General features: G+C 40.7%; 7 protein-coding genes across 18 annotated transcripts in view; 4 read left to right on the top strand and 3 right to left on the bottom strand.

Moving 5' to 3' along the window:
* Positions 1 to 1022, bottom strand: part of scaper (S-phase cyclin A-associated protein in the ER) — a 60136-nt gene extending 59114 nt beyond the window's left edge. For 2 of the 4 annotated variants that reach the window (XM_034586938.1, XM_034586937.1), the window contains exon 1: positions 689 to 856. In XM_034586938.1, the coding sequence (XP_034442829.1) occupies positions 689 to 856 (168 nt within the window). Of the gene's footprint in view, positions 1 to 688 lie in introns of all 4 variants that reach the window. The other 2 variants (XM_034586936.1, XM_034586940.1) reach the window with 2 other exon arrangements.
* On the top strand, positions 132 to 22924 carry rcn2 (reticulocalbin 2). 4 transcript variants are annotated; one of them, XR_004614021.1, is made up of 9 exons: positions 132 to 375; positions 2260 to 2400; positions 2496 to 2598; positions 2997 to 3193; positions 3282 to 3395; positions 3490 to 3583; positions 3681 to 3820; positions 3988 to 5316; positions 22909 to 22924. XR_004614021.1 is itself a non-coding variant. In XM_034586958.1 (8 exons), exons 1-8 carry the CDS (start codon positions 346 to 348, stop codon positions 4129 to 4131), a joined length of 963 nt encoding a protein of 320 aa, XP_034442849.1. In that variant the 5' UTR covers positions 132 to 345; the 3' UTR covers positions 4132 to 6004. The 4 variants fall into 4 exon arrangements, 3 of the variants coding, with proteins under 3 accessions (XP_034442849.1, XP_034442851.1, XP_034442850.1); XM_034586958.1 differs by lacking the exon at positions 22909 to 22924 and having other exon boundaries at positions 3988 to 6004; XM_034586960.1 differs by lacking the exons at positions 132 to 375; positions 22909 to 22924 and adding an exon at positions 1762 to 1810 and having other exon boundaries at positions 3988 to 6004.
* On the top strand, positions 5279 to 12434 carry pstpip1a (proline-serine-threonine phosphatase interacting protein 1a). Of its 3 annotated transcripts, XR_004614020.1 has the most exons (16): positions 5279 to 5427; positions 6610 to 6710; positions 6796 to 6870; positions 6962 to 6996; positions 7102 to 7208; positions 7347 to 7409; positions 7873 to 7977; positions 8941 to 8986; positions 9215 to 9294; positions 10154 to 10252; positions 10348 to 10444; positions 10572 to 10656; positions 10769 to 10845; positions 11683 to 11780; positions 11871 to 12102; positions 12133 to 12434. XR_004614020.1 is itself a non-coding variant. In XM_034586952.1 (15 exons), the coding sequence occupies exons 1-15, from the start codon at positions 5398 to 5400 to the stop codon at positions 12000 to 12002; spliced, it is 1227 nt and encodes a 408-aa protein (XP_034442843.1). In that variant the 5' UTR covers positions 5279 to 5397; the 3' UTR covers positions 12003 to 12434. The 3 variants fall into 3 exon arrangements, 2 of the variants coding, with proteins under 2 accessions (XP_034442843.1, XP_034442842.1); XM_034586952.1 differs by having other exon boundaries at positions 11686 to 11780; positions 11871 to 12434; XM_034586951.1 differs by having other exon boundaries at positions 11871 to 12434.
* On the bottom strand, positions 13023 to 16777 carry tspan3a (tetraspanin 3a). Its single transcript, XM_034586973.1, has 7 exons — positions 16563 to 16777; positions 15068 to 15259; positions 14686 to 14760; positions 14435 to 14536; positions 14181 to 14333; positions 13989 to 14072; positions 13023 to 13861 (listed from the first exon to the last, which is right to left on the bottom strand). The coding sequence occupies exons 1-7, from the start codon at positions 16623 to 16625 to the stop codon at positions 13769 to 13771; spliced, it is 762 nt and encodes a 253-aa protein (XP_034442864.1). The 5' UTR covers positions 16626 to 16777; the 3' UTR covers positions 13023 to 13768.
* On the bottom strand, positions 18312 to 19180 carry ch25hl1.2 (cholesterol 25-hydroxylase like 1, tandem duplicate 2). The gene is given in 1 exon segment (XM_034586972.1): positions 18312 to 19180. A coding segment is annotated over 1 exon segment (816 nt). The 5' UTR covers positions 19176 to 19180; the 3' UTR covers positions 18312 to 18359.
* Positions 20376 to 27190, top strand: si:dkey-24l11.2 (uncharacterized protein LOC100034462 homolog). 4 transcript variants are annotated; one of them, XR_004614019.1, is made up of 13 exons: positions 20378 to 20549; positions 21134 to 21742; positions 22127 to 22186; positions 22273 to 22325; positions 22415 to 22559; positions 22677 to 23068; positions 23187 to 23415; positions 23537 to 23651; positions 23855 to 23966; positions 24061 to 24172; positions 24606 to 24718; positions 24872 to 25361; positions 25398 to 25658. XR_004614019.1 is itself a non-coding variant. In XM_034586944.1 (12 exons), the coding sequence occupies exons 2-12, from the start codon at positions 21146 to 21148 to the stop codon at positions 24939 to 24941; spliced, it is 1998 nt and encodes a 665-aa protein (XP_034442835.1). In that variant the 5' UTR covers positions 20376 to 20578; positions 21131 to 21145; the 3' UTR covers positions 24942 to 25658. The 4 variants fall into 4 exon arrangements, 3 of the variants coding, with proteins under 3 accessions (XP_034442835.1, XP_034442832.1, XP_034442836.1); XM_034586944.1 differs by having other exon boundaries at positions 20376 to 20578; positions 21131 to 21742; positions 24872 to 25658; XM_034586941.1 differs by having other exon boundaries at positions 24872 to 27190.
* On the top strand, positions 26145 to 27190 carry ch25hl1.1 (cholesterol 25-hydroxylase like 1, tandem duplicate 1). The gene has a single exon (XM_034586970.1). The coding sequence runs from the start codon at positions 26175 to 26177 to the stop codon at positions 27009 to 27011; it is 837 nt and encodes a 278-aa protein (XP_034442861.1). The 5' UTR covers positions 26145 to 26174; the 3' UTR covers positions 27012 to 27190.
* Positions 27191 to 27250: the final 60 nt, after the last annotated feature.

Genomic DNA, 27250 nt, shown 5'->3' with positions numbered 1-27250 from the left:
CAGGCCTGCTGCTCGGCCCCCCCAACCCATGTTGCCAGTGATGGGGGTATAGCTGCAGGCACAGTGAGGCAGAGAATGTGTCTGTCTGTCTGTGTGTCTGTGCGTGTGCGTGCGTGCGCGTGCATTAGCCACACTGAGTGATGCTCTGGATCTGATTGGTCTCCATGCACTCGATGATTCATGGGCTGCTGGGGCGACGAAACACATGGTTAGTGTTTGTGCAAATGGCACAAACTTGCTAACCACTGGCACAATGAGGACTCGCTGGGGGAGCAGGATACCTCATCATCTGATGCAGACTCTTCCACGTCACTCTCGTGTGAGCCTTACACAGCGTTCCTCCTGATGTCACTACCACGCTTTAATGATAACATGGTAAGTACACTTACACACAAAGACCTCACAAATCATTTGAGCCTAATCGCACATCTCACAAGGTGATGATGACTGTCATGTGTTTTTAGGCAACAGCACAGCGGGAAGGTGAAACATCAAAAGGAACCCATGAGGCCATCAGAGCTGACAACACCACACCTCCACGGGGTAAGGTGACCCAAAAACGCTCCTTCACTAGCAGAGCAGCTAGCTAGACGCACCCCTCCTCGGCTGCCCAGTCACTTAGCTCAAGCTAGCTAGCGGAGCATCTTGACTGGGACGTTTTCAGCCAAATTAACGGCTCGCCTCTCACCTTCAACGCGGATGTGGGTGTATTCCTGCTTTTGCCTCCTCCATGCGAGGAGCCGGGGCTGTTGCTGCCAGACCTCTCCCTCCCGTCCCCACCTTGGCTAACCCTGGGGCCGAGGCGGTGCTGCCCGGCGCCGCGCCGTCGACCGTCATGGCGGTTGTCTTTGGACATCGACCCGCGGTGCTTTTTGAATGCTCAGGTGGCGATAGCTGAAAGTCTCCGTTTAAAGTTGTCTTGTTGATGGACAGTCATGCCAGACGGGGAGGACAACCTAACCGGGAAGTCTTTTCAGTTGTAGTTCTGACTGGCGTAGGGCTCATCCAATGAATTCACATTGACACGGAGGGAACACACGCACCAGCCAATCAGATACAGAATAACGGGTGGGCCAGAGTCTCACTGGGCGGGACTTAAGACGGTCTACCATGGCAACCACGATGATCGGGCGGGACGTTTGTTTGATTTCCTCAGCGTAAAGTCAACTACAGAGACCGGAAACAGTGAGCCAGCCTTCAAAAGAAAAGGCGTATTGTTGGAAAAAATTTTTTTGAAGAGAATCACGCTCACTACACCGTCATACGCCTGCACTAGTTGTAACTGTACACAGCTTATAGTAACAGTTTGTTGCAATTTGTAGATACAGATGACTCAAGTTATTTGCACCACCAGACGGCTATCAGCACCCCTGAAATGGTTTCAACTCAAATTGAACATTATAATCTTTTAAAAAAAGGTAGACATTATTATAGAGCTGTTGTATCAGTTTTACTTGAATGCGTCTAATATACTGCACTTTTTGTGCAGAATATCAACTTCATTGGATCCTGCATTAATAGCTAAATAGCAGACCCGGTCTTGTACGGGGGTCCTGTGTCAACCTCTGGTTATGTTTTTTATGTATTATCATTATTTCTTTATTATTTTTTGTCTATAATGTGGAGCATCATATTCCCAAGTGTTCAGGATTTTAAAGGGCTGTAGTATGTATATGTATGTTTATATTAGCTTCATTCAGTAGATTCCATTATAACATGACACTAATTCTGAAGTTTAAACCCGGAAGTACTTTCCTCCAGAATAAATGAGAGTAAGTGACGTCATCATTTGTGTGGAGAACTTCTCACGGTAATAACAACATCTTCTACTCACATTAACATCTTCAGCTTCGTCTCACTAACTACAGTAAAGGCTTGTTTTTTATGTTTATAACTGCGTCTATTTATCCTGCGTCTACTGTTTCAGTTTTACCCTCAGATCTGCCGGAATGTCTCTGTTTTAATCCCTCTCTGTCAAACGTGTTCAACACAAACAGGAACCAGAAACAACTAAATCAGCATCAGTCTTTCTATCAGGCTCATTTAACTAGTTTCTGTGGAGTCGTCAGGTTTCATTGTGACTCAGGACGATCGAGAATCACACGTTAGGTTTAGTCTGTCTGGACTTTCACCAGCAGATGGCCGCAGGGTCACTGTTGAGCTCTGGTCATTTCGGTTTTCACCAAGCAAGTTGAACTGGAAGTTTAAATTCACTAAAAGCCCTTAGTTGTTTGTTGCATTCATTGTGTTGATCAACAGATGGCGTCCTCTGCACTGCTGCTGTTGCTGTTTCTTCAGTTTGGACTTGGACAAACTTCTCAGAAGCATCTTCATGAAGATCATTACATTGGCCAGCAGCACAACCCTGAACACGACCTGAATATCTTACTGGGAGAGCAGGTCAGTGTTCATTTTGAATACATTTATTTTTTACACTCTTCTGTTTCATTCATCGCCTGCTCACTCTGTGCTTCGCTCATTTTCTCCACTTGTAGGACACGGAGGAGATCAAGAAACTTAGCCCCGGAGAACAGAGGAAAAAGATGAATGAAATTGTAAAGAAGATCGACACAAACGCCAACAGTCTGCTGAGTGCAGGTACATTTATGTTTCATTCAATTTTAAGAAAGATAGTGAAGATGAACATAATTGATGAAACTTAAGTGCCTGACTAATATGGATTTTTGGAGGCCAATGTTGATACTGATATATCAACCGATATATATATATATATATATATTAAACAAAAATTTGCAATGATTCCTAAAATATCATTATCAAACCCATATTTTACAGTTAAAATAAACTATTTTTATTTAAAAAGCAATCTTTTCTGCCTTGTGTATTTTGTAAAATAAGGTTTTCATATTCTAGCAAATGAGCAAACATGAGAGCAGATACCAATATGTCTGTGAAAGGCTCACTTCAGCTGATTATATTGATAGGGCTCTATTAGACTTCATGCTCGTCCTGCTCTGTGTTTTTTTCTTCCACAGAGGAGATTACTCTGTGGATTCAGCACGTTTACAGAAAATATGCTCTGGAAGATGCAGAGGAGCGATTCCCCGAGTTTGACACTGACAAAGATGGTGCTGTAACATGGGCGGAATACAACACGGTTGCTCACGACCAGCTCATCAGTTTAGATGACAGCACCATTCTGGAGGATCCAGAGCAAGAGTCTCTCAGACACGTGGGCTCACTTTCATTGTTCAGTAAATATTCATACTGGGCCACATCCTAAATCATGTGAAATTAAAGCAGGCTCATATCTACTTTAGCTCCACCTGAAGGAGAGGAGGCGCTTTGACTTTGCTGATGTGGACGGCAGACCCGGCCTTAATGTAACAGAGTTTCTTGCCTTCACACACCCGTCTGAAGTGGATCACATGGCTGTAAGACAAGTTTAACTTCCTTTTTATTAGCAATTATAAGAGTTTCATATCTGTTTCATGTCACAGTTAAATAATCCATTTTTTTCTCTGATAGGATTTTGCCATTGAAGATGTGTTGAGTGAATATGACACAGATAAAGATGGATTCATCAATCTAAGGGAATTTATTGGAGATGTCCATGGTGATGGTGAGGACACCGATTTTTTTTAAAGCATAGAATAATGTGTTAACTAATTGCTTTTTCACTTATGCAGAGTTATCACTTTACTTATTTTTTTAATCAGAGGGTTCCCCTTCGCAGTGGGAGATTGAGGAAACTGTGCGGTTTAAAGATCTCTACGATCAAGACAAGGACGGCAGGTTGAATCGAGAGGAGCAGCTCCGGTGGGTTGCGCCTAACAGCTACGGTTCAGCAAGAGAAGAGGTAAAGCCAAAATTGATCAACGTTAACAGGTTTAAACAATAAATTGATGAGCTTTAATACATGATGTATTGGGATGATCCCTGGTATTTCATTATCTGGGATTTTAGGATAAAAGTTCCCTCTCTCCTAATTCCTATTCCTTGTTTTTGATTCTCTGTTGTCAACAGGCTCTTCACCTCATCAAGGAAATGGACAGCGACGAAGACGGGCAGATCTCGCAGGCGGAAGTTTTGAAAAATCAAGAGACATTCATGAACAGTGAAGTGACAGACTATGGCAGACAGCTGCATGTATCACACGATGAATTATAACTACAGTTTCTAAGCTTGTTGTAGAGTTTTATCATTTGATTCCACATAGGTGTGATCTAGTTTATTTCCTGCGTTGTACGTATACATAAGTCATGGGATTCACTCTGTGGAGGGAGGTGTCCACATCTGACTGTGATCATTGCATTAGCTCATGAAATGAACCAATGAACAGGAAACATCTATTGCAAAATGCCCAGAGCGCTGTTCAGGGCCTCACATACACAGTGAATGCAAATTATGAACTTCCCAAATTGTGTGTGTTGCAGAGATGTTGTATTATACAGCACAGCAGGGGCTCTCAAGCTTTTTGAGTTGTGACCACCAGTATTATCAGTCTGGTGCACATGTTTCTCTGCATTGTAGTCTGTTATAATTCTTTACTTCTTCATTCTTAAGCCCAGACCTTTTGGTCTTATCACTTTAAGAGTAGATAAGTAAGGAACATGTTGCATTCTGTGATATATATATATATATATATATATATATATATATATATGGTTTTTCTCTTCAGCTGAGCAATCGGGCAGAACACAACTTCTGGCGGCTCACGGGGTCGTTCATCAAAGTGCATAAAGCCAGTTTCACAAAATAAAAGTTGTTAAGTTTGTTGAGTGAAGTAAAAACATTTGTGTCCAAGCTTTAACTCCTGTCCACAGACTTTGACTCTCACAGACACACTCAGTAACATCCATTCTAAAGCAGATCTTATTTCTGGTTCATGCAATTTAATATAAAAACAATTCCCAGTCTAAAATATGCCATTTTATTTTGAACATATTATATATATTTTTATTTAACAACCATCTGACGACCCCAGAAATTATCCCGCACAACCGTGGCCGTCGATACCCCCAGGTTGAGAATCTGTCATACAGTACAACCACTTCTTTGAGGAAACTTAATTAAATTACACACATTATTAATGTTCAAACCAACACTTCTGTAAATTGTCATGAAAGAAATTGGAGTTTGTTTGCCCACAGTTTTTAGAAGTGTATTTGAAGAAGTGTTGCTATGGATCGTTATTCCTTGTCCCTTTGAACAGAGTGAAACGACATCAGCCTGACACGTTACAGCTCTTCCTCATTTCAAATCAAATGAGTGAGTGTGTGTTGCTGGTTTAAGGCTGGTTTCCTGAATGTGTCATGATCTGTTTCACTTGCACCAAGCCGCAGCAGCAGCAGCGTGTTCCCCTGCTGGGTTTAGTAAAGTGACTAAAAGCTGAGTGGATTCTGCAGCAGGGACTGTTTTTACTCCACTGCCAAGATGACTTTAGAATTTAAAGATGCCTTCTGGGTGAGTTAGTGTGATTCTACGAATACGTACACTTTGAGTTGTGCTTTTAGTAGATCATGAGTTTTGACTGAGGTGTGAAAACTGCTTTGTGTTCAGTATGTTTGCGAGCATTTTTTAAAGTATAAAGTTCTTTACCTTTTCATTCTACTGTATCTATACCTTTTATTTGGTCTGGCTAGGATATTCTCTAAATGATATCCCTGGTTGATTATCTGTAACCAGTCATATAAACACTTAGTCCTGTCTTTAGACTTCTAATCTTTGCTTTTTTCCCCTTTTGCTCACTGAATAAATACCTTTTTATTCACTGATATGAGCAAAAACTCAGCTTTTTATCTTTGCACACATTCTACAGTTTAGAAAACCAGGTCTGTCACACAAGCTAAAGATTTCTCTCTCTGCAACATTTTTTGATAGTGTATTGAGGCCAAAGTAACTTATTACAGCTAACGTTGTTTGATCTTTATCATCACTGTAGGTTTCCAGATAAATACAGCACAGGGTAATCTTGTCCCTTTATTGTGTGTTTGATGTACTGTTGTGCACATAGCACCTATTAAAGTGTGTGTGTGACAGTGCAACACACCAAAACTCAAAATGTCAATGTCACCTGTTTCCGACAGAAATTTAACACCGTAACCATGAACAAAGCATCAGGAACTGGTTTCTGAGAAGGAATCAGTTGAACTCTACTGAAGCTTCAGTTTACTGCGTGACACTGTGTGCTTCCTTTTTCCTCTTCATTAACATCCTGTTATCAGTTACCCTGTGCCAAATGTCAATCACTTGTATCAGAGAAATATCAGTATCAGTCATTTTATTTCCAAATTGAGTTACATCTCTTTTTCCACTTGAAAACCCCCTGCAACGATTTCTATTGTAGATGAGATACCACAATACAGCTATGTGGAAAACAATTGCCTCAGTCATCTGGGTATTTGTTGATATTCATCTCGTCTTATCGTCCTTTGCAGCTATCGCACAAAGGTGATCATGTGGGTCTGATTTAAAAACATCAAACAATAAGGCAGCATCAAAACTTTCTTCCCAGTGGACGTGAAACATTTTGCTTTTAGCAGATAGATTTTTGACTTTTGCTCCAAAATTGAATATTGTGCAAGATTCCCTGTGAACACTGTCCCTTATCTCTGAAATTGTTGTCTGGTATCTGTGGTACTGCAGGGAGTGGACTTCATCAGCAATTGTGGGTATGAGACTATAATTCAGAGGCTTAATGATGGCCGACGGACATGCAAAGACATGGAGGAGCTCTTGAAAATGAGGTGGGCTCAAACACTTTGGGTAAATTGCACATGAATGCAGAGAGTGGCGTCGGTGACGTGGTACAGCTGTGTTGTGGTTGTGCAGGGCAACGGCAGAGGAGAAATATGGCAAAGAACTGGTCACCATCGCCCGCAAGGCTGGAGGTTTAAATGAGATCTGGTAAGTGTGGGATTTGAACATTTCTTCTACATTTCAATGCATGACATTTTTGCATATTAAGGGCATCCTGTGTTCCCTTTTGTTTTAACAGCACTTTGAAAGTATCTTTCGATGAAATGAAAAAACGTAAGCACAGGTTATGTGTCCTGTATCATTGTTTTAAGGCATTCCATACACGTGCTTCTCACCTCTGAGTTTTTTTTAAACTTGTGTGTTTTGCTAATTCTTCAGAAATTGAGAACATAGGAAACTTGCACATTCAGCTCTCTGGCCAACTGAAGGACGAAGTGAAGAGGATGGAGCAGTTCAGAGAGCGACAGAAAGAACAGAGGAGAAAGGTAAGCATAAAATAAATAATGAATCGTCTTCTTTCTCTCATTTGCATACAGAGGAAATCTAAAAAAAACAGTGTGTGGTTTTTCTGACGATGACCTATTTTTATGTTTTTTTTGAAAAAACACTACATGATCCTTTAGTTCGAAGTCATGATGGAGAAGGTCCAGAAAATGAAAGTCTCCCTCTACAAGAAAACAATAGAAGTAAGGTCAATTCTTATTATCATGATGCACAAGAATGTTCTCTTTTTTCAGCCAATAAATGCCTTTTATATAGTTATATTTTAAGACTTAAATTTTGAGTTGGAAGTTTGAATTCAAGTGATTTGATGAAATAACTGAATTATTGGCAACTCTTCCTTCTATGTGCAAGAAAAGTAGATGAAATGCAGCTTGTCCTCGCTCTGCAAAGCAAAAGTAGAGAAGCATTGCCCTGTTGAGTGGAAGATGGTTTTACAAGATATGAGTGAATATACACATTAAGGACCCCAATGTCATGCTTCTCTACTCAGAAGAAGGAAGTGAGCTGGTTGTTGATGCAGTTTGTTTTCCTGGCAGCACAAGCCCCTCCTAAGCCCCCCCTCCCCCCTAAGGGTTCATAGCAGTGCGGATGAACAGAGCATGGCTGTTATGGTTTCATGTGGTTTCTATTCTGTTTCCCTCCCAGTCAAAAAGGTTTTACGAGCAGCGCTGCAGGGAGGCTGACGAGGCAGAGCAGACGGCCGAGAAGAGTGGCAACGCTCCCACAGCTACTCCCAAACAGATAGAGAAGGTAAATCTGTGCTGTGGTGCGTGTGTGTGCCATCCTCCAGTTGTCAAACACTCTTTTCTAACTCCAGACATGTTGGAAGACATACGGACAGATTTACAGTCGAATCTGCATTGAGTAATGATTCGTGTGAACTAAATAACCCACTTGTTTTCCTAACTTGAAACCCTCACAGTCTAAGAACATGTAAACTTGTATGTGGGTTAGAGGCGTTAAGTTCCCACATCTTGCTCGTAGGTTCAAGCAACAGAGAAACATTCACTTTTATGCAGACAAATGTGAAAAGAGCCTTTTAGAGTCAAACTCTGCTCATACATCATTGTGCACAGTGACGGCCAAACATCCAAGTGTGTGTATAATGATTTATGTAATAAGCAAATAGCTTTTTTTTTATTAAGGAGCTCTTAAAATAGTTTTAGTTTCACATCTCAAAGTCCCCCTATCGCCCTACTTCTGTCTCAGTCTTTGCATTTTTCAAGCAAGCACCAAATTTATTATTTTTAATGATTGAAATGGTTTAACCATAGTAAAGAATAGTTTTTATGTCCATGAGAGAAATAAGAAAATGTAGTACCTATATTGTTGACTGTACAACTGTTTGTGCTGTTTTAAATGTTCCTAACATTTGAAAGCACTTCATTATCAATACTTGTTTTTAGCAAATGCTAACTTCAGATACAGTTGTATTTTACACAGTTTAATACCATTAAGTAGAACATACGTATTGTTTGGCTGTTGTTGGCAACCAGAGCGATAGTTTCTGAAACCACACTGGCAGTTGGTCCAGTTACTCCACACTTACAGAGATGGGAAATTTATTTAATTTTGACATTGATTTAATCATTTAAGTTGTTGTTGTTTTTTTATTTAATGGAATTTAAATAGATTATTTAACTAAATGAACTAAACAAATAAAATAACATTGGAATGTATCGTGTCATTTTGTAATTTTCCCTCTTTTTTCAGATGAACAACAAATCTAAACAGTGCAGAGAAACTGCTTTGGAAGCTGGTAAGGACAAAATAATGAGATCTACTATGGCACCAAAAACATATACTTATTTTTGCTATGTAGTACACTGCAATTATTTGTTTTTTAAGAATAGTCCCATTAATTTACATTTCATGGGGATAGATACAGTATATTAACCGATAAACTGTGGTTTCGACATAAGTAAAAATAATATTAAATGTTAAATGTACCTTCTCTTTTATACAATTGTTTTCTATTTGTCCTCAGGGAAACAATACATTTCAAACATTGAACAGCTTGATAAGATCCGTCAAGAATGGGAGTCAACACACATCAACACATGTGAGGTAAAGTACAGAAGCTGCTTTTCTCCTCTTGTAGTATTTATCAATTGGGGAATATACATTACAGCTTGCCACATCTTAAAATGTACGGACTTAAATCAAAAGTGGTAATACCCAAGTGCTGTTTTGTCAGTGCAGATGTGTAATACTTCCTATGATCAGAACATGGTGTGAGTCACTCATCTACTAAAGACGTTTCTGGGCAACTGAATTTCCTTCCTGCATGTGATGACATCAACAATACTGAGGCAGCCATTCAGCAATTTAAGGTCGTTGTACGTTGTAGCTTGCAAGACAGGACGCACACACATCTTCTATCGTGTTGGGGGCACTTATTGGCACGCACACACACACACACACACACACACAGGCATTTCCTGAAGACTTACCCTTACCCTAAACTTACAAACCTAAACTTAATCGAACTAAAAAAACCTAACCCAATTTAATGATTAACTTCATCGGGACTTGCTTTTTGTCCTCATCAGGAAAACAAGCCCCCATAATGTGGCCTTGAAAATGGAATTAGGTTCCCACTACACAAGTAATACCTGGAACACACACACACAGACTAAAGCAGCTAAACGACAGCTGAAAGAGCTGTATTGAGTAATTCATAAATTTATATCTAAAAGCTATGATGCATGTTTCAATGACAGCTATGAACGTTTAAGTGGACAAACAACAGAGAAATATGCTCGAGGCATTTGTTGTGCGAGATACCATTTGCATTACTATATTTCAGAAGTGTTTACACAGTACTGTATAGTGTAATATTGCCATCAATAGAGGGAATGTACTGCACTTCAATGTTTTCTTGATGATATGCATTTTATTTTCCGATCCCACTGCGGTTGTGCAGATATTTCAGCAGCAGGAAGAGGACCGCATCAGCATACTGAGAAACGCTTTGTGGGTGCACTGCAACCATTTATCATTGCAGAGTGTGAAAGCCGACGAGGTGGGTGCAGCTGTTGTTACACATCTGTATGAGACGCGCCCTCATCAAGCCCTTCAAATAAATCTCATTAAATCTCATTCAAACTGCTCCTCCAGTGTTACGAGGAGGTGAGAAGCACACTGGAAAAGTGTGACGTCATGACAGACAACAACTGCTTTGTGGAGATGAATAGAACTGGCACGATGCCCCCGGGTAAGGCACGCTAACTTCAACCTTCCTGGTTTGGATTTGAATATATTCTAAGTTGGAAATTTTAATATTATCTCCCAGCTAGAAACAGATGTTGCATTTTGCATTAAAGACAGTTTTTTCCCCCCAGCTCCAATTGAATACCAGAATTTCTACGATAGAGACGCTGCGACTGATAGAAACGGCAGTGCTGGATTTGTTGGAGTCATGAAAAGGTGACACAATCCAAAGCAATGAATGATAATGCAGACGATGACAGAATTTACTGCATGGTTTTTTTTTCTCCTATAAGTATTTATTGGTGCGTCCTTTCAATATTATTTGTAGGTTTTCGAGTCTTTTGCAGGGAAATTGTTCAACAGGCTCCAAACTGAGCATCAATGAGCCGGTTGAGCAACCTACTGGTAAAGTACACAAAGTTATTATACTATCATTTCCTTCATGATGACATTTTAGAGTGTCAAAGTCAATTCCTCCTTTCAACACAGAGTCTGAAGCAACGGTTATTATTCTTAACAGCAACAACAGGCAACTGAAAAATTAAAGAGGAAATGCTGTTAAAATGCATATATACACACTGTAGATGTATTGGTACGAACATTAGAAACACAACAGGAGTTTGTAACTGGTGCGAGGTGAAATATATTTTTGTCACAACTATCAAACTAAAAGCCACAACAGACAAGCACCAGCCTGACGTGAAGAGAGTGAAAACTCTCAATCCCACCTCCCCTCTCCTCTCTCTCTCCCCTCTTCCTCACCCAACTCACCTCTCCTCCCCAATTTTCTCCATTCACCCCAACCTGTCGAGGCAGAAGGGGATCCATATCGAGTCGGGTTCTGCCAGAGGTTTCATCCTGTTAAAATGGAGTTTATTCTCTCCACAGTCACCAGTGCTGCTTGTTGCGGGAACTGTTTGAATTAAATTGAAAAATGTTTTAGTTCTTTCAGTAGAAATACAACAGGAAAAGGAGAGTAGTCTGTTTGTCAGTCACCAGCAAAAAATTAAGAAATGTGCATTATCCCCTCAAAAGGTTAATGAAATGTTGATAAATGCCCTATGTTGCAATGTTAAGGAAGTGAATCAATTTTTATAAAATGAATATGGCATCCAAGTTATCAGTTGTCAGCTTAGTCACTGGTTTAGTAATACATTTGCAAATAAAAATAATTAAGTGGCTTGACAAAATAGTTGAACTGTTGCTTGTTTCTCACAATAATCCTGTTAGGGGTCTCCACAGCAGAGACATCAGACGGAGTATATGCTTCCATTCCTGGTTTTCAACTGTCTCAACTGAGCAGTGACGAGTACAAGGTCATATATGACTACATAGCACAGGTCAGCTTCTTCACTTTGATGTCAAATACAGAAGTTCCAACTCTTGTTCACTTAAAGAATAATCTCTTGAGTCATTGTTTCTCTGTTCAGGGGGAAGACGAGCTCTCTGTCTCTTCTGGGGACGTTGTGGTTGTTATGGATGAAGGTCAGGACGGATGGTGGATGGTGCAAAGAAACGGCCTTGCCGGATTGGTTCCTGGCTCGTACCTCTCTAAAGAATGAGTTCACCCGACAGTCACATGTTGGACTTAATAACAACTACACTTTATCAGCTAAAAATGTCTTGTAAAAGCCCGTTAAAGCCACCTGATGGTTTAGGATTGTCTGACAGCAATTAGCGCAAACCTATTCAATCATAATCATTCAAAATTGTATCCTGTACATAAGGTTGTGGAATGGTGTTATTTATTGCTTTGGCACAAATTCATATAACTTTACATGATGCCAAAACCCAGACAGCTGGTTGACACTGATATGTTGTATGTTGTCACTGCAATATGTTCATTCTAATATGGTCAATTGAATTGTTTAAACTGTAAGCCCTTCATTTTGGGCTGAATTTGTATCTTGTATATAATTCCTGTGTACTGTTTTGTTTCAGAATGCTAAAAATAATATTTGTTTGTGCATGAGAATTTATTTGTATTCATTTGATGTCTGACAAATTCTCAGTTTTTAATTATTTTAGCAAACATCAACATTGTCATTTATTAAGAAAAGCATTTTGTATGTGAAGACCTCACATTACTTACTATTTGTATCTCTCCTATGGTCCATTTATTGTGGCAGACTATTCTGAATGCGTACCATCAGACCAAACCACCCGAGCACTCCTCTTGGGTCGCCTGGTTGAGCACCCATTTCCCGTTGGTTCAAAGGCGTGTGGTTACTGCAAGTAACTCGAGTTTTATCGAGTAACCAAAGCAGAGTCCTTTTACCGCCAAGGCTCACGTTGTTTATTCAGCAGTCACAAAATGCTCTGTAGGCAGATATAATAATATATATAATATATAATATAATAAGGTCTTGTGAATCCGATTATATTTACACTTATGTTAGATACATTTTTAGCCCATGGTAAACTTGAGCCTTGTCTGCAGCCCTAAAGACAGACCCAAACCAAACCATCTGTATGTGAACTCCATCCAAACTGGAACCAGCCAATGAACAGGGGTTTCTGTCTTAATGCGTAAAAACAACTATATTTTTGTAAAGTTGGGAAATCATGAAGCCAGAAACACATTTCATTTCAAACTTTCCCCTCACATTTTATTTACATTCTCGGGTCCTATATAATCAGCAAATCAAATTCTAAAACTATCTCCAGTAGATTGTTGGAACAGAGACAAACAAAACAGCTAAACAGGACAAAATCGATTTAGTCTCCACTATGACTACTTTAAATATCCCACAAAATAAAAGTGATTACAAGGTTTGATTCTTGAAAGAAAGATCAGTCAATCCCACACCAGTGACATTTAATGCTTTACCACTGACCTAGTGGAGTGATAGAATACTGCTGGTGAAACTAGAAGTCATAACTAGAACTGAACGTAATAGTAGTAGTGTAAGAGGCCTAGTAGAAGCAGTAGTAATAGTAGTAGTAGTGGAGGTACAGGGTGAAATTATATACTCTTCTTTCATTCAAGTACATAAGTTTAAATACAAAATATTTCAAAGCCATACACATAGTGCAAACTAACATATGAAGAAATGACCCTGTTCATATCTTACTCCGTAGATGAATTAGAGTTTAAAGTTTGGTAAGAATGATGATTAACGCCCTGATGCCATCGTCAGAAACAAAGATGGCTTTCTGCATCTCATTGACCGTTACAGACTTTGGTCAAACGCTTTTTTTTTTTTTGTCGATCAAAAAACAGGCAAGGTATAGTGAGTAACTTAAGTGCTGTTAGTGTGGGGATTTTTTTCATGCTCTCTCTGAAGACATTTCTGAGAGTGTGTTATGGTATTGAATGTGTTCTCCTTTATGCGTAGGTGCCCCCAGTGATTAGAAGCTCGTAAGCAGGATCTCTGCTCCTGCGGCATAGCACCACACATGTGCACAGCATCCCTAGCATCTAGGAGAAAGAGACAACATGTCTGATTAGTGTTAAAGCTTTGAAACGCTTCACTGTAGTTGTGCAACAATGGGGCGCTGCAAAATGCACAGTGGAAACCCTGAGGTGACAGTGAAAGTTAAAATACCTGGATGGCAGCAAATGTCAGTGCAGTCCAGATGATATACATCATGATCTCCTTCAGCTTTTTCACAACCAGAGCCTCACAGCCCTAAACACACAGAATATGTTCAAATGTATGAAAGAAAGAGGATATTCAGCTTTAAAAAAGGAAGTAGTCTTTAGTTTGAAAACGTGACTAATTTAAAAATAACTTTACTTCTTGGTAGAGATCTTCCGGATGAGTTAGGGACCCCGTGCAGCTTCCAATGTTGGCTCTACAGCAACTGATGGGTACGCTGTTGTTTTTGGATTCTTCATACCAGTGTGTATACTGCCAGTCAGAGTAATTATGGATTCCACAGCACTGGAGCTGTTCAAATGACAACAATTTAAACCATCAATTCTAAAAGCCACACACGTAAAACACCTTCATATTGGTGGTGATAATGGAGATGAGACTTCTGTCCTCACCTGTCTCTGCACATAGTCGATGGCACGGCTCTGAGCATTGCTATTGGTGCCATTGTACTCGTCATACACTTTCTTGATAGTGCTATTGACTTCACTTTCAACCTGTCAAGAGGGGTGAGGCAAAACACATTTGTGAACATATCCTCCTTAAACATGATGGCAAACACAAGCAGAATAAATTAGGTCAACTATCTCTTCCGGGTGAGTATCATCAGAACAATCCTGTCCTGACATGTGTTTGTCTTCCTTACCTTCGCCCTGTAAATGTATCCTAGAACCACCACTGCCACTTCCGTCACGAAAACCAGCAGGAGAATAATCACAAACTGTGGGTTGAATATTAAGATTCAGAGCTTCACATAGATATTTACACAGACAATACAAACATGCACTGCCACTTTGGCATGTACAAATAACCTTCTTCATACTTAGTCCAACAAACAACAGAGGGCTTATGGCAAGTCAAGATGAAAATGTTGACACCTTGTTCTAATTCATCCTGAAGCAACACTTTGCATTTTTAAATGCAAAAGAGTTGATCTTTGATTATTCACTTACACAAGATCCTCCTTAAAGTGTAAATACTACTTCTCTCTGCCAATTGAAAACTGGTTTCAAAACTGGTTTACTGACCGCTGTGAGTCCACAGTAGCTCTCTCTCACTGTCGCGCAGCATCCAATGAGTCCTATAATGAAGAGGAGGGCTCCAACTGCAATGATGACCACGGCTGGGATGAAAGTGTACACATCCTCGAAGAAGTGATCGTAGTCGTCGTACGTGATGAAGACGTAGGCTCCAACGTAGCACAGGACGCCAGCAGCGGCCTGATGGTGACAGAAACGTCAGCATTTTATTCGAGCGTACCCATGAAGGCAAATCAAGAGGCAATACCTTGAAAAACTAAATGCATGCGGCTCCATACAGTTTTATCATCTGTTAAATGTCTTGAGATAATGTATGTTTTAATATGGCACTATATTAGGCAATATAATATGGTACATAACTCTACAATAGTACCAACTTGAGGTTCTAGTTCTCTACCAGAGTATTACCATACTGAAACTCAACAACATTTGATAATCAGATAAATATACTGAACTTTAGACCCATTACATCCATTTGACAGATATCGTTACTTTGCAGATTAAGTTTTTGAAAGTCCAGGTCATATTGCTCCATATATTATATAACATTATATTAGATATCTAAATATGCAACAGTATGTTAAGTATGTGCATCATGTATGATAAATACAGTCTATGATAATAATCCAGTCATTTTTCAACAATTTAGCTGCTCATTAGTTACTCTTTGTTTCCTCTATACTTTACAACACGTTTGAATTAAATCAAGAGAAACTCTACATCCTCCCTACATTGTACCTGTTTGTTTAAAGACTCTATTTACATAGTTACAAAGGAGTTATTTGAGTTACTCACTCATATCTATTGCTGTCATGGCTCCAAGACTTTAGTTGTTACCCTCCCAAGTACTTGATCTTGTTTTCACATTGAACTACGTTTTCCATTTAAAACAAAAAAATCTATATGTAGAATGAGCCCTTTGAGACAACCCTGTTATACGTCGTTTAGCTGTGTGTTAATTCAAAATGAATGTCTTGTTCAGTCTTGTGCAAATGACTCAGTAGCTGCAGTGTGATCCTGCTCTGGGACAGTGTCTCGTATTTAAGAACATGTCTATTTACTTTTCCTCCTCCACCTCCTGGAAAATGAAATGATGCATGTGTTGACATCGCAATAGACGTGGAGTTAGCTTAGCACCGCTGTGTAGCAGCTTCATGTGGCGTCTCTGCGGTTTGGTGCATTGACTCCAACCTGCTCCTCATAGCGGAGGTGTCAGACCAGTGACAGTTAGAAGATGTCCCTTCCTCTCGACTCCGACATGACAGTTACCTCGTTGAGCGAAGAACAACTTGAGCCAACATGTCTTCTCTGAATGACTGCACTCTCAAACTTTATCACTCTTCCCTTAAAAACAAAGCTAGCCTCAGCTAGCCTAGCAGCTGACAGGGCACCTAGCCTAGCTTAGCTCCATGTAGCTAGCTGCTGCGGCTGCTGCTGCTGCTGTGACGCACGTTGAAAACAGTGAGAAAACCCGCAGACTCACCCAGAAAATCAGGTTGAGGAACACCAGCACCGTCTTCGAGGAGGTGATGCCGCACTGTCCCATCTTCAGCGCCGGGGGTTCGAAGGTGTACGTGTTGGAAAGTTGTGCAGGTTTCTTACTCAAACATGTCTCCACCACACACACACTTACTCACACACTGACACACTCCATGTCCCAACTCTCTGCGACACAACAGCGCCACCACCAACACAACCAGAACAACAAACCCTCCGCTCACACTGACCTTTACTCTGTATTTCACCAACTTCACACAATGGTCTGTGTGTATTTTGTTTTCTAGCCACTCTCTGGGGTTTTATAAGTGATTTATGCAGCTAAATAAAAAAAAAACCTAATGAATACAAAAATAAAAAAGTGTGTTGAATTCAGTCAAAATGGAAATAGGAGCGCTTGGCTGGCATCTAGTGCTGGGACATGCAATTTGACTTTTACCTTCCTGTCCCTCATACATAAAACAAGTGAGAGTGTTGGTAGCACTCTGGGATTACTGGTGTTACAATATGTTTTCCAGTAAGATTCAATAAGATTTATTGTCATTCCAAAACATGAGGGACATCAGAGGGAAGGAAACTAGGTGCTGAGGTCCTGATAAGCGGCAATGAAAAAGAACACAAAAATCGAATCAGCAGCAAATAAATGCAATACAATACAATGATAAATCAATAGAATCTCAAACTAAACAAACACTAGCAATACTAGTTTCAAAAAGAGGTAAAAAACCTACAAATCCTGACACTGTGCTCATTAAATCCTCAGTGTGCAGACTTTATTGTAATGTATGCACACAATAGAGTCTGGGTTGAATACACGGTGAATGCACTAAGTATAGCTACAACAGAGCGTGAAAACACACAAGAAGATATCACATATCTGTTCATGTTTTACATAACGACTCTCAATGTAGGTAAGGACCTGAAACGTCCCACTAAGTTTTGAAAAACACCAGCAAGCCATTTTCCTATGTGCACTCATGGAAATGAAATATCACTTTCCAAGACTTCCACCAACATAACTAGGACGGCAGTCAGCAGAGATCATACCTCGGCCAACAGTCCTCTTTTCAAACCACATTTAAATTCACAAGATCTGGACTTAGATTAACATCTGCGTCAAATTGCACATAATCATAAATATATTTATATTATTATTCTGATTATTCTCTGAGAAAAATCAATGAAAATGTTCACAATGTTAAAGAAAGGGGCTAAGAATTCCTCAAGTCGCCCCCTGGTCCAGATCCACACCCAAAACCTTCCTTTGGTCATGCTCTACCCCTTCACAAAATTTCATCGAGTGTTTTTTATAATACGGAAAACATAAAAGCACCAACAAACTGTTTGACGTAGGTAATAAAATTAAACTTAATGAACTGAAATTTGAAAACATGAGACTGGGAAGAGTGAGGACTGGAAAGGATGGATTACATAAATGAAGAAGAACGTACTGAAAGCCAAGTCCAAAGCTCGGGATCACTTTCAATGTAGAGAAACCAGACACACTGGACGATAGACACAGTTTTGTTTTATTTAGACTGTGCACAGACTTTAAATAATAGTTTTTTGAGACATGATGAACAAATTTACACATTATCATAAAATGTAAAGGAAATCATTACACGTACAATACAATAAAATGCCCCCATTTACAAGGAAAAATGGAAAATGTAGATTTCTACTCACTTACTTTAGTTTTCTATATCCTGATCATTTTGAAAAGCGACCCTAACCCTAACAAACAGACACATTAAAAACACAGATCTCTATTTGTAACAGGCTTTTATTTTATAGATGAAGAGAAGCTGACGTCAGCATATGTGCCAAATATTTTGTCCCAGTGGCAGAAGTGTGGTGCAAAGTTGGTGTTTGGTTTCTGGTGGTGCTTGCTGGGCCCCCCGTAGATGCCAAATGGTATCAGACGTGATGTCGACCAGGGGAAATCATAGCCACAGTGATCCTCTATAGAAACGTAGACGTGCACCACCATGAAGGCCCATGTGGTGAGAAGGTGGCATCGCAGGATCACAGGGTTCAGGGTTGTCCAAAAGCCGACCGTGATCAGCTCCCAGCCGCCGAGACACTGAGTGGCGAGAGCAAAGGGGGACGTGTAATTATGGTGGAGGGCGTGGAAAGTGACGTACAGCCAGCGGATCCTGTGGTGGAGCAGGTGCCAGATGAAGTACTGGAAGTCAAAGAGCAGGAGGTTGCCGATCACTCCAGCTGTCATCAGGAACGGAGCCTGGTCCGGGAGGTCAATGGGTGGCCTCCATGCCCACTGGGCCACTGATGCCGGGAGCATGAGGAACACATGGTTGTACAAAGTGACGCCTGCGCAGTGCAGCAATGTGGAGGCTGTCGGCCGTCGGCTGGGCTGGATCTTGAACTGCTGGACCCAGGCCTACCGTTCCCCCATGATGTCACAAAGAAGGAAAGGAAGGCACAAGATGAAGTAGGAAGACACAGTCAGAACAATGGGGAAGAGGGGAGATCTCAAATAGTCTCTGTAGTTGAGCCTCAGACTGTCCCACACAGGCTGCAGCAAAGAGTCGTTGCCCAAGCATCTCATCCAAAGATCTGCACTGACATCCATATTCATCCTGAAGTAAAAATCACAAGGTGAATCCTTTACTCTCTGAGGGATGTAGATGTTTGAGCCAGAAAGAGCGACTATGGTAGAGACTTTATACCATGAGTGTCTGCTTGTGCTTTGCTCACTGTGTGGTGTCAAGTGACGGCCCAGTGAAACAAATTATTCATACTCCCTCAACACATGATAAATTGTTTAGGACGAGAAATTCTACTTTGCCCAAACTTTCTGTCAGAGCTATATTTCAGTTCATGTTCAAGTTCAAGTGACTATTTGCCATTTAAACAAGTACAAACACACTGAAATGATTGTGTAGTTTAAAGACATAAAGACCAACAAATAATGAGATAGAAGAAGGGACACAAGCCATACTTATAATGATATAAATGATATATACATGATAATATAAAATAATATAAGGAACAGAAACTGCAGTATTGTAAAAAAGGACATGGGATTATGATTAGAGGTAAGGTTTAATATAACGTATAATATATATATTATAATATATAACATAATATAATTCACATTAATACATACTGAAGTGTAATATAAAAAGACAAAGGGAACCAAATACAGGTTAGGTTTACTCAATTGAGCAGTTATACTGATGCAGTACGGATGGACCCAGCCGGTGTATTTTTAATGTGACACTATCTTGCAGGAAAATATGTAGATCACATCACGTGACCTTTAACAGTAGATGGTGTTTGTCCGGTTATTTAACATTATGGAATTCAAATATAACTTTAAATAACATTAAATTCCAGAAAATATCGTAAGATTATTACAAAATTGTTGTGTATTATTTCTTGTGTAATTGTTTTCACAGGTCAGGGAGGAACTTTGGACCTTTTGAACATGTATGACTTGTCTTACATGTTCAATTCCTCCATCAAAACCGGGCAAACTCCACCTGCCAATAAAGATTGTGTGATAAGAAACTATTTATTTACAGTCTGTGGATAAGACAGGGAACTGTTTTCTCAGCTGCTGAGTTCAATGTTCAAAGTGAAAAGTGACCCTCCAGACTGTAGAGGGCGCTGACGTTTTTTTTTTCGTTTTCACATTTCCCACCCGAGGCAAGTGAAGACCCGCCTTTAGCTCTGATTGGCTCAGATGTGGGCAAGAAGCGTAATGACTGGTCAGAATTAGGGTTATGCGACTGTAAGCCAATCATAGACAAGGTAGAGGCGGGTCTTCGCTTACCTTGGGTGGAAAAAACAAATACGTAATGCCGCAACACCGTTACGCTTTCCACGAACGTTTACGTTACGTGCAGCACGTAAACATTCAGCTGACAGCTCGAAATCAAGCCATTCAATTTATGGTTTTATTTTCCCACGGAATAAAATCTTGCCTGGACCCTTGCGTGTATCTTAGGTAACGTCATTTCCTTCAACGATAACTAATTTGATTTGAGTGAAGTGACGACAGTGCTAAGATCGTTCCCCTCGACAATTGTACGTGAAGTGTAACTAGCTGAGTAAGGCAGCTAATGTTTGACTGATTATGTTATCATGCTAACAGGCTACATGGGCAAAGGTATGTGGACACCCACATACAGCCCACTTCAAATGTGGTTTAACTTGGCTTAGGCCCCTTACCTGGGGTCTTCAGATTTAACTTCAGGGGGGCATCAGATACTCCTGTTGAACAACATTCACCCTTTACTTGTTTGTTGAAATCATGCAGACTTTCTTTTCTTAGGGCCTCTTCAGACCCTTCAAATTAGATATATTCATATTCACTCTGTGACTGTTCACAACTCATGTCCATAACCTATAGACATTAGTTTATTTTAAGGAGCTAAAGGGATGGACCGTTTTTTTCCTGCATTTTAGGTGTATTTTTTTGGGGGGGGGGTCCTTGCCTATTTCAACACAACAATGCTCCTTAGTATTTGTGTATTAACAGAAGAAGTAATTGCATTTCAATAATCAGTGTCACTGTATTCCTTTGTTCAGGTCTTTGTAACAATGGAGAGTTGTGAGGAAGGAAATGCACCTGAATCCGAACCAGTTCAACGCACCCAGCCGCTGTGCCGCTTCTTCTCTCAAGGCAGGCACTGTAGTTTTGGCAACAGATGTAAATTTCTGCATGTGAGAGATGACGCCGGTGCTCACGAGAAGAAAGCTAACAGGACACCCAGCCAGCCACATGTCCACCAGGACCCTGGTGGAAATGTGGGGCACAGGCCTCCTCACCCTATCAAGTCCAGGGCTGGCCCCCCAGCCGCAGGACGCCGCCCCTGTCGCTACTTTCTCTCCGGCCACTGCACCATGGAGGACAGATGCCGCTTCTGGCATCCACCGCAGCTCCCCTCGGTGGATGACCTGCCTGTTTCTGGCGATCAGATGAGACCCGCTCAGAGGATGATACCAGTGCCCCGTCCCGGCATCCTCCAGGAGGTCAAGCTGTGTGACCTGACTGAGGACGTGGCCGAGCAACTACGAGAGACAGAGATCAAGCAGCTGAAGAAGCGTTTTCCCAAAGACAGGCTGATTATTCAGGAACGAAGTGATGGCAAAGTAACTTTTTACAGGATGACTGTGGAGGCCACTGATCCAGACTGGGTACACAGTTTCTTCTTCCTCCTATCTCTGCTCTTCCATGACCTTCGAGCAATGTTATTTATGTAATACAAAGACAAATGCAACACTCACAGCTGCCTCAGTGTGATTGTTAAGTAGCACAGAAAAACAAAGAATTTGGATCAAGCTGTACCACTGAGAACCACTTAAGTCCAGTTGTTACAAAGGAAACTGGGTAAAGCGGTGATTAAAAATTTTGGCTCATTTGACTAAGTTATTGGGAAACTATATTTGGTGTTCCAATATTCTCATGTTTAGTTTTTTTTAAACCACTGACCCAAATTTTGTTTAAAATATAGCCTGTCATTAGAATGAATACAGTATATAACCTGGAAATATTATGACACTCTGCATTCTGACCTGCAGCCTTTTGATCTGAAAGAAATTGACATCATGGTGAGCTTCCCAGACAGTTACCCACAAGAGGTAAATGAAATAAAGGTTTTTCTCTTATGTTTTCATGTAACTTACACAAACAACAGTTTCTAACAACCTTGATATGTTTCCCTCAGGTTTTCACTTTGAATGTACCATTGGATCAGGATCTGCCAGCAGTTATGGCAAGGTAAAACATAATTTTCACTTTATTTACAATTGCTGTTGATTGTAGATAACAGTTGCAGTCATTTTTTGATATTGTTTCTGTCTGCACAGACATGCACAACAAGCCTCTTTGGAGTGGCTTCAGGCCAAGCATGCAACCAATCTGCTTCGGGGAAAGGTAGAGCTGCTCTTCCGGCCTTTTCTGCGCTGGCTAGATCGGAGTTTGGAGAGACTGTTCACTGAAGGAGCCAGGCAGGTGAGACTACAGCCTGTGTGAACAGCAGATGACTGTAAATGTTGTGTCTTCCCTTTGAATTTACTGACATTTCAATTAACACTTCAACTAGAACATTTTCATTTTGAATCTTTGCAGTTAAAAAAAGAAATTGACGTAGAAAGGGCTGGACTGCAGTTTATACCATACCAGGAGCTCCAGGCAGCAGTCTGTGAAAAATCAGAGAACGACACCTCCTCTGAGCCTGCCTCTGACACCACTGCTGCTCCTGATGCAGATGGGGACACCAGTGGTGAAGGAAAACTAGAAATGACAGAAGGTGAGAGTGCAGTGGACGGAGGAAAGCTGCCTCGTTCAGGCTGTGATGAAGAGCAGCAGCAGCAGGAGGAGGAAGTCAGTCATCTGGTTGAGAACATTAAGATCAGTGATCCCCGCAGAGGCACAGAGGTGAAGGTGCTGGGACTGAGGCTGGGAGAGAACACAGCCACCTTAGTTGCCCAAAAGATCACGGTTTCTCTTGTGTGTAATAGGTAAAGAAAAAGAACAAAAATAAATCAAATTAATGTGTTTTTTTTTTGTTTTTTTTTAGAGTAAGAGCAGATCCTCAGTTGTAAAGCTGACTCTGTGCTGTGTGTGTCACGTCTGCAGGTGTAAAGTCCCCGCAGACCTGATCCTCAACGGCCGGACAGGCTGCACAGCTCAATGTGAAAAGTGCAGCACAAGCATCAACGCTGCATACAGGCCCTGCATGCTGCACCATTACAGCGACGTCCTGGGATACCTGGACCTCCACAACGTCACACCTGCTGACCTGGTGCTTCAGGACTGTGACCTCATTGTGGGCTGCCTCAGCTGCTCCCAGGAGTGCCCTGTCCAGGTATTGAAACATGTTGAATCAACACGTGTGTACGTCAACATTGTGAAATCACACCAAGAAAACAACTGAAATATGAATTGATGAGCTCTGACCATTTTTTTTTGTTTTTATTTCTCCTCAGAATCTTTCCTATGGACAAACCCAAGAGTTAAACTGTGAACACTGCCACAGCAAACTTAGTATACTGGCTGAGAGCGTAAGATTCCAGTATATTCAGCCCCGCACCGACAAATCAGGTCAGAGGTCATCTGCATTTGTTATCAGCAAATGTTTTATAGCAACAAAGTGGCACTTTTGATTCTTGGTCCATTTTTGCCTCACATTGTTTGGTTTAAAAAGCTACACAATGCATGAAACCTTTATAAATGAACATTATACTCATACAGATGTGAATATGTTTACTGTCAAATTTACCAATCCCCCCCTCCCCTTTGTGCAGGTTCAAGTGCTGTTAGTTATAAGACCATAAGAGACCCTGCCGTGCAAAAGGGGAAGCCACTACCAGACAAAGGAGCATGCAAACATTACAAACAGAGCCATCGCTGGCTAAGGTAACTTCCTTTCTGTGTCCTGTTCAACTTCTTGTTTCCGATATCTGAGATGTACCTGGGGAAGTCGGTGCAAGCTTTGTTTCCACGTTCTTAGGTTTCCCTGCTGTGGCCGGGCGTACGCATGTGACGCGTGCCACGATGATGACCAGGACCACCCAATGGAACTCGCCACCAGGATGATTTGTGGCTACTGTGCCAAAGAACAGGTTAGTTACAGACATGACGTGACATTAGAAAAGAGCATTAAGTTGAGAGTCTCAGCTTGCATCTAACAATCTAAGTTTTACTACAAAATGTAGATTGTTGATTTACAATCTTTAAATTACCACCTTCACTTCAAAGAACAGCTCAAAACAGTCATTTAATTGAAAGCCTTGTTTTTCACCTTCATATCAGTCGTTTTGTTTCAATAGGGGAACATTATTTCAAAAATATGTGCTGCATATGGAGTGAAAATATTTTCAAAATAAGTTATAGGGTGAAAAGTTGAAAATTAGAGGAAAGGATTAGAGAGCCATCTTGATTTGCTCACTTAATTTATTCAATCATAAATACAAATTTTGGTCCCACCAGGAAGTATGTATGCGTGTGTTTTACCCTTTTCTTAAAATACAAACTCCACCATGTCTTCTGTTGCAGCCATACGGCAATGGGAGGCCTTGCATCAGCTGTGGGAGCATGATGACCAGAGGCACTCGCACCAGCTACTGGGAGGGAGGACTGGGCTGCAGAAACAAAGTCAAAATGAACAGGTACATCTATTGAACGACAAATTTCAATTAACATTACTAAAGAAAACATACCAGTAGTACTAGAAATATTTTACTCATTAAAACAACGATTGACATTAACACGTTCCTGTTGTTAAAAAGTTAATCAGAGGATTTTTTTCCTTTTCACTTTAGAAATGATCGACAAAAGTACGCCAACACCAACAAAACGGTTTCCAGGAAGGCAGCCAGGGAAAAGAAGTAGCTGGTGAAAAAGAGTGATGTTGTTTTAATCGGTAAACTGACATTATGGTTTCTATGAAATATGTGTTGCCTTAAAAAAATCATGTTGTTGTGATCATTCATGATGTGAGTGGGAGAAGTGTGAATATTCTGATCTGCATTTAAAATCTGAAGCTTTGATGTGGATTGAGTGAAAAGGCCTTGGTTTAGTATTAATCTCAGGTTTAACAGGTTATCGCATATAATGAGATGGAGAGTGAGTCAATGCATGCAGGTCATTTGATTGTGATGGCACAGTGTGTTAAAAGATCAAAAGTGTCTTATTGTCCTGTTTAATCCTGTTATAATAGAAAAAGAGGTACATGTAGCTTCAAGTTACCTCTGGACTGACAATGCAGAGTGTAGACTTGTGTCCGACCATTTCAGAAAAACACAACACAAAGTATCCAGAGTCACCTTTTATACACCAGGTGATCAGTTGCAAAGTTAGCTGTGGGGTTGTAAGTGGTTTGATTACTTGTTTTCGTCTGTGTTTGTTTGTTAGTTACCAGGATTATGTAGAAACTACTCCACCGATTTCGATTTCACTTTGTGGAGGAGCATGACTGAAGGAGGAAACCCGTTAAATCTCGGTGCAGATCGGGGAATTTTGTTTTTCACTTTCTTTAAGATTGCAAAATAGGCATTTTTCAACATTTTTGTTTGTAAGAGAATAATTCATGAATCTTGATTTAAAAAAAAAAAAAAAAGAGGATGGTTTAGAAGAAAAAAAATCCAGACTAAGCGAATTTAAATGTTGTTTCATGAGGGGACTGTTTGGCCTTGGTGGCAGAGGTCTGAACTCTGAGTGACATTCTAGTTTTACATTAGAAATGTATCTTCAACAAAATAATCATTCTTATAATAATAATCGATTCTGCTACTTGGATTCAAAAGCTGAGAATTGTTAACGTGTGTCCATATTTCACTTTTATAAAAAGGTTTTCTGCCTTTTGTCCTTCCATGCATCTGTGCTGATATCATGAGTCTCAAGCTTATCAATGTGTTGTGTCTAATGCTTGTGCTTGAACACTTGTTAATCTTGTGAAGGTCTGCATGTCGACATTGAGCTGCAAGGAGGGGGAAAAGTGCTGATCTGCTCCGATTGAGAGCAAAGCCCCTTCTGTTGAACTCTAGTGTATAAAGGCAGAACTTTGTGGCGATCAGGAGACTTTCAGCAGCAGCAGCAGCAGTGTTCGTTATACTTGCACCAAATATGCTGAACATCAGTGAGCTGCCTTTGCAGCTCCTGCCTTCCAGGCCATCAGACCGGCTTCTGCAGCCTTTCTGGGATTATTTGCTTTTTCACCACCTGCCTATCGTATCATCTCCTTTTTTCCCGGTCCTACTTGCTTTTTCCAGTTATTTCTTCTTCAGTATACCTTTCGCTGTGCTGGACCTCCTGGGAGAAAAGGTGCCTTCCATGTATCAGTACAAGATCCAACCAGACAGGCAGCCAACAGTGGGGATGATGGTGAAGAGCTTCCTCAAGGCGCTGTATAACCACATCTTCTTTGTTATTCCATCTGTAATAATCAGCATGTTCATATTGCCTGTACCAACTCTGCCACACGAGGCTCCTACTCTGTGTGAGGTATTCATCGATGGACTGGCTGTGCTTCTCGTCTTTGACACGCAGTACTACATTTGGCACTTCATACATCACAAGCATCCGCAGCTTTACCGCTGGATCCACGCCATCCACCACGAATACGTGGCGCCCTTCTCGTGGTCGACCGAGCAGCTCAGCATCCCAGAGCTGATGACCGTGGGACTGTGGAGCAACCAGGACCCTATTGCTTTAAAGTGTCACCCGCTGACCACGTGGTGCGTCACGATCTTCAGCATCTGGATGTCCGTGGAGGACCACATAGGCTACGACCTGCCGTGGACCCTTAACCACCTGGTGCCTTTTGGTTTGCTGGGTGGTGCTCCGGCTCATGACATGCACCACCAGAAGCCGAGCAGCAACTACGCTCCTTTCTTCAGTCACTGGGACATCATCTTTGGCACCAGCGTTTCTCTGAAGAAAAATACTTTGAGATCATGGTAACAACTGAAAATATTAGTTTATTTGTTATTGTCTCTTTGTTAAATCAATTTCCATTATTTTTCTATCTGCATTGTCTATAATTTTGTAAAACTTTTCTTTGTGAGGCAGATTTCTTGTGAAATTCAATGAGAAATTTGTATTTTGTTTTTGTTTATGCATTCAATAAATGGTTGTTTATTGCGATTGTCACTATTGTTTCTGTTGTGTGAATATCTGTTGTATACTGTAGCAGTTGACAC

This window comes from Hippoglossus hippoglossus, chromosome 6 (genome assembly GCF_009819705.1).
Source record: "Hippoglossus hippoglossus isolate fHipHip1 chromosome 6, fHipHip1.pri, whole genome shotgun sequence".
NCBI classification, from domain to species: Eukaryota; Metazoa; Chordata; class Actinopteri; order Pleuronectiformes; family Pleuronectidae; genus Hippoglossus; species Hippoglossus hippoglossus.
The sequence above is the reverse complement of the archived record's forward strand: the minus strand, read 5'-3'. Positions and strand labels throughout refer to the sequence as shown.

Bases quoted from the DNA above. Each gene is read 5' to 3' on its own strand.
- rcn2 (XM_034586958.1), top strand. From the start codon at position 346: ATGTCACTACCACGCTTTAATGATAACATG. The intron at 2,401-2,495 runs GTCAGTGTTCAT...CTCCACTTGTAG, and splicing joins ATATCTTACTGGGAGAGCAG to GACACGGAGGAGATCAAGAA. The intron at 3,584-3,680 runs GTGAGGACACCG...TTTTTTAATCAG, and splicing joins TGGAGATGTCCATGGTGATG to AGGGTTCCCCTTCGCAGTGG.
- pstpip1a (XM_034586951.1), top strand. From the start codon at position 5,398: ATGACTTTAGAATTTAAAGATGCCTTCTGG. The intron at 6,871-6,961 runs GTAAGTGTGGGA...TTGTTTTAACAG, and splicing joins GGAGGTTTAAATGAGATCTG to CACTTTGAAAGTATCTTTCG. The intron at 7,209-7,346 runs GTAAGCATAAAA...ATGATCCTTTAG, and splicing joins AGAAAGAACAGAGGAGAAAG to TTCGAAGTCATGATGGAGAA.
- tspan3a (XM_034586973.1), bottom strand. From the start codon at position 16,625: ATGGGACAGTGCGGCATCACCTCCTCGAAGACGGTGCTGGTGTTCCTC. The intron at 15,260-16,562 runs GTGAGTCTGCGG...TGTCACCATCAG, and splicing joins TCCTCAACCTGATTTTCTGG to GCCGCTGCTGGCGTCCTGTG. The intron at 14,537-14,685 runs GTAAGGAAGACA...CCCTCTTGACAG, and splicing joins GATACATTTACAGGGCGAAG to GTTGAAAGTGAAGTCAATAG.
- si:dkey-24l11.2 (XM_034586941.1), top strand. From the start codon at position 21,146: ATGGAGAGTTGTGAGGAAGGAAATGCACCTGAATCCGAACCAGTTCAA. The intron at 23,652-23,854 runs GTCAGAGGTCAT...CCCTTTGTGCAG, and splicing joins GCCCCGCACCGACAAATCAG to GTTCAAGTGCTGTTAGTTAT. The intron at 24,719-24,871 runs GTACATCTATTG...TTTTCACTTTAG, and splicing joins AACAAAGTCAAAATGAACAG to AAATGATCGACAAAAGTACG.
- ch25hl1.1 (XM_034586970.1), top strand. From the start codon at position 26,175: ATGCTGAACATCAGTGAGCTGCCTTTGCAGCTCCTGCCTTCCAGGCCA.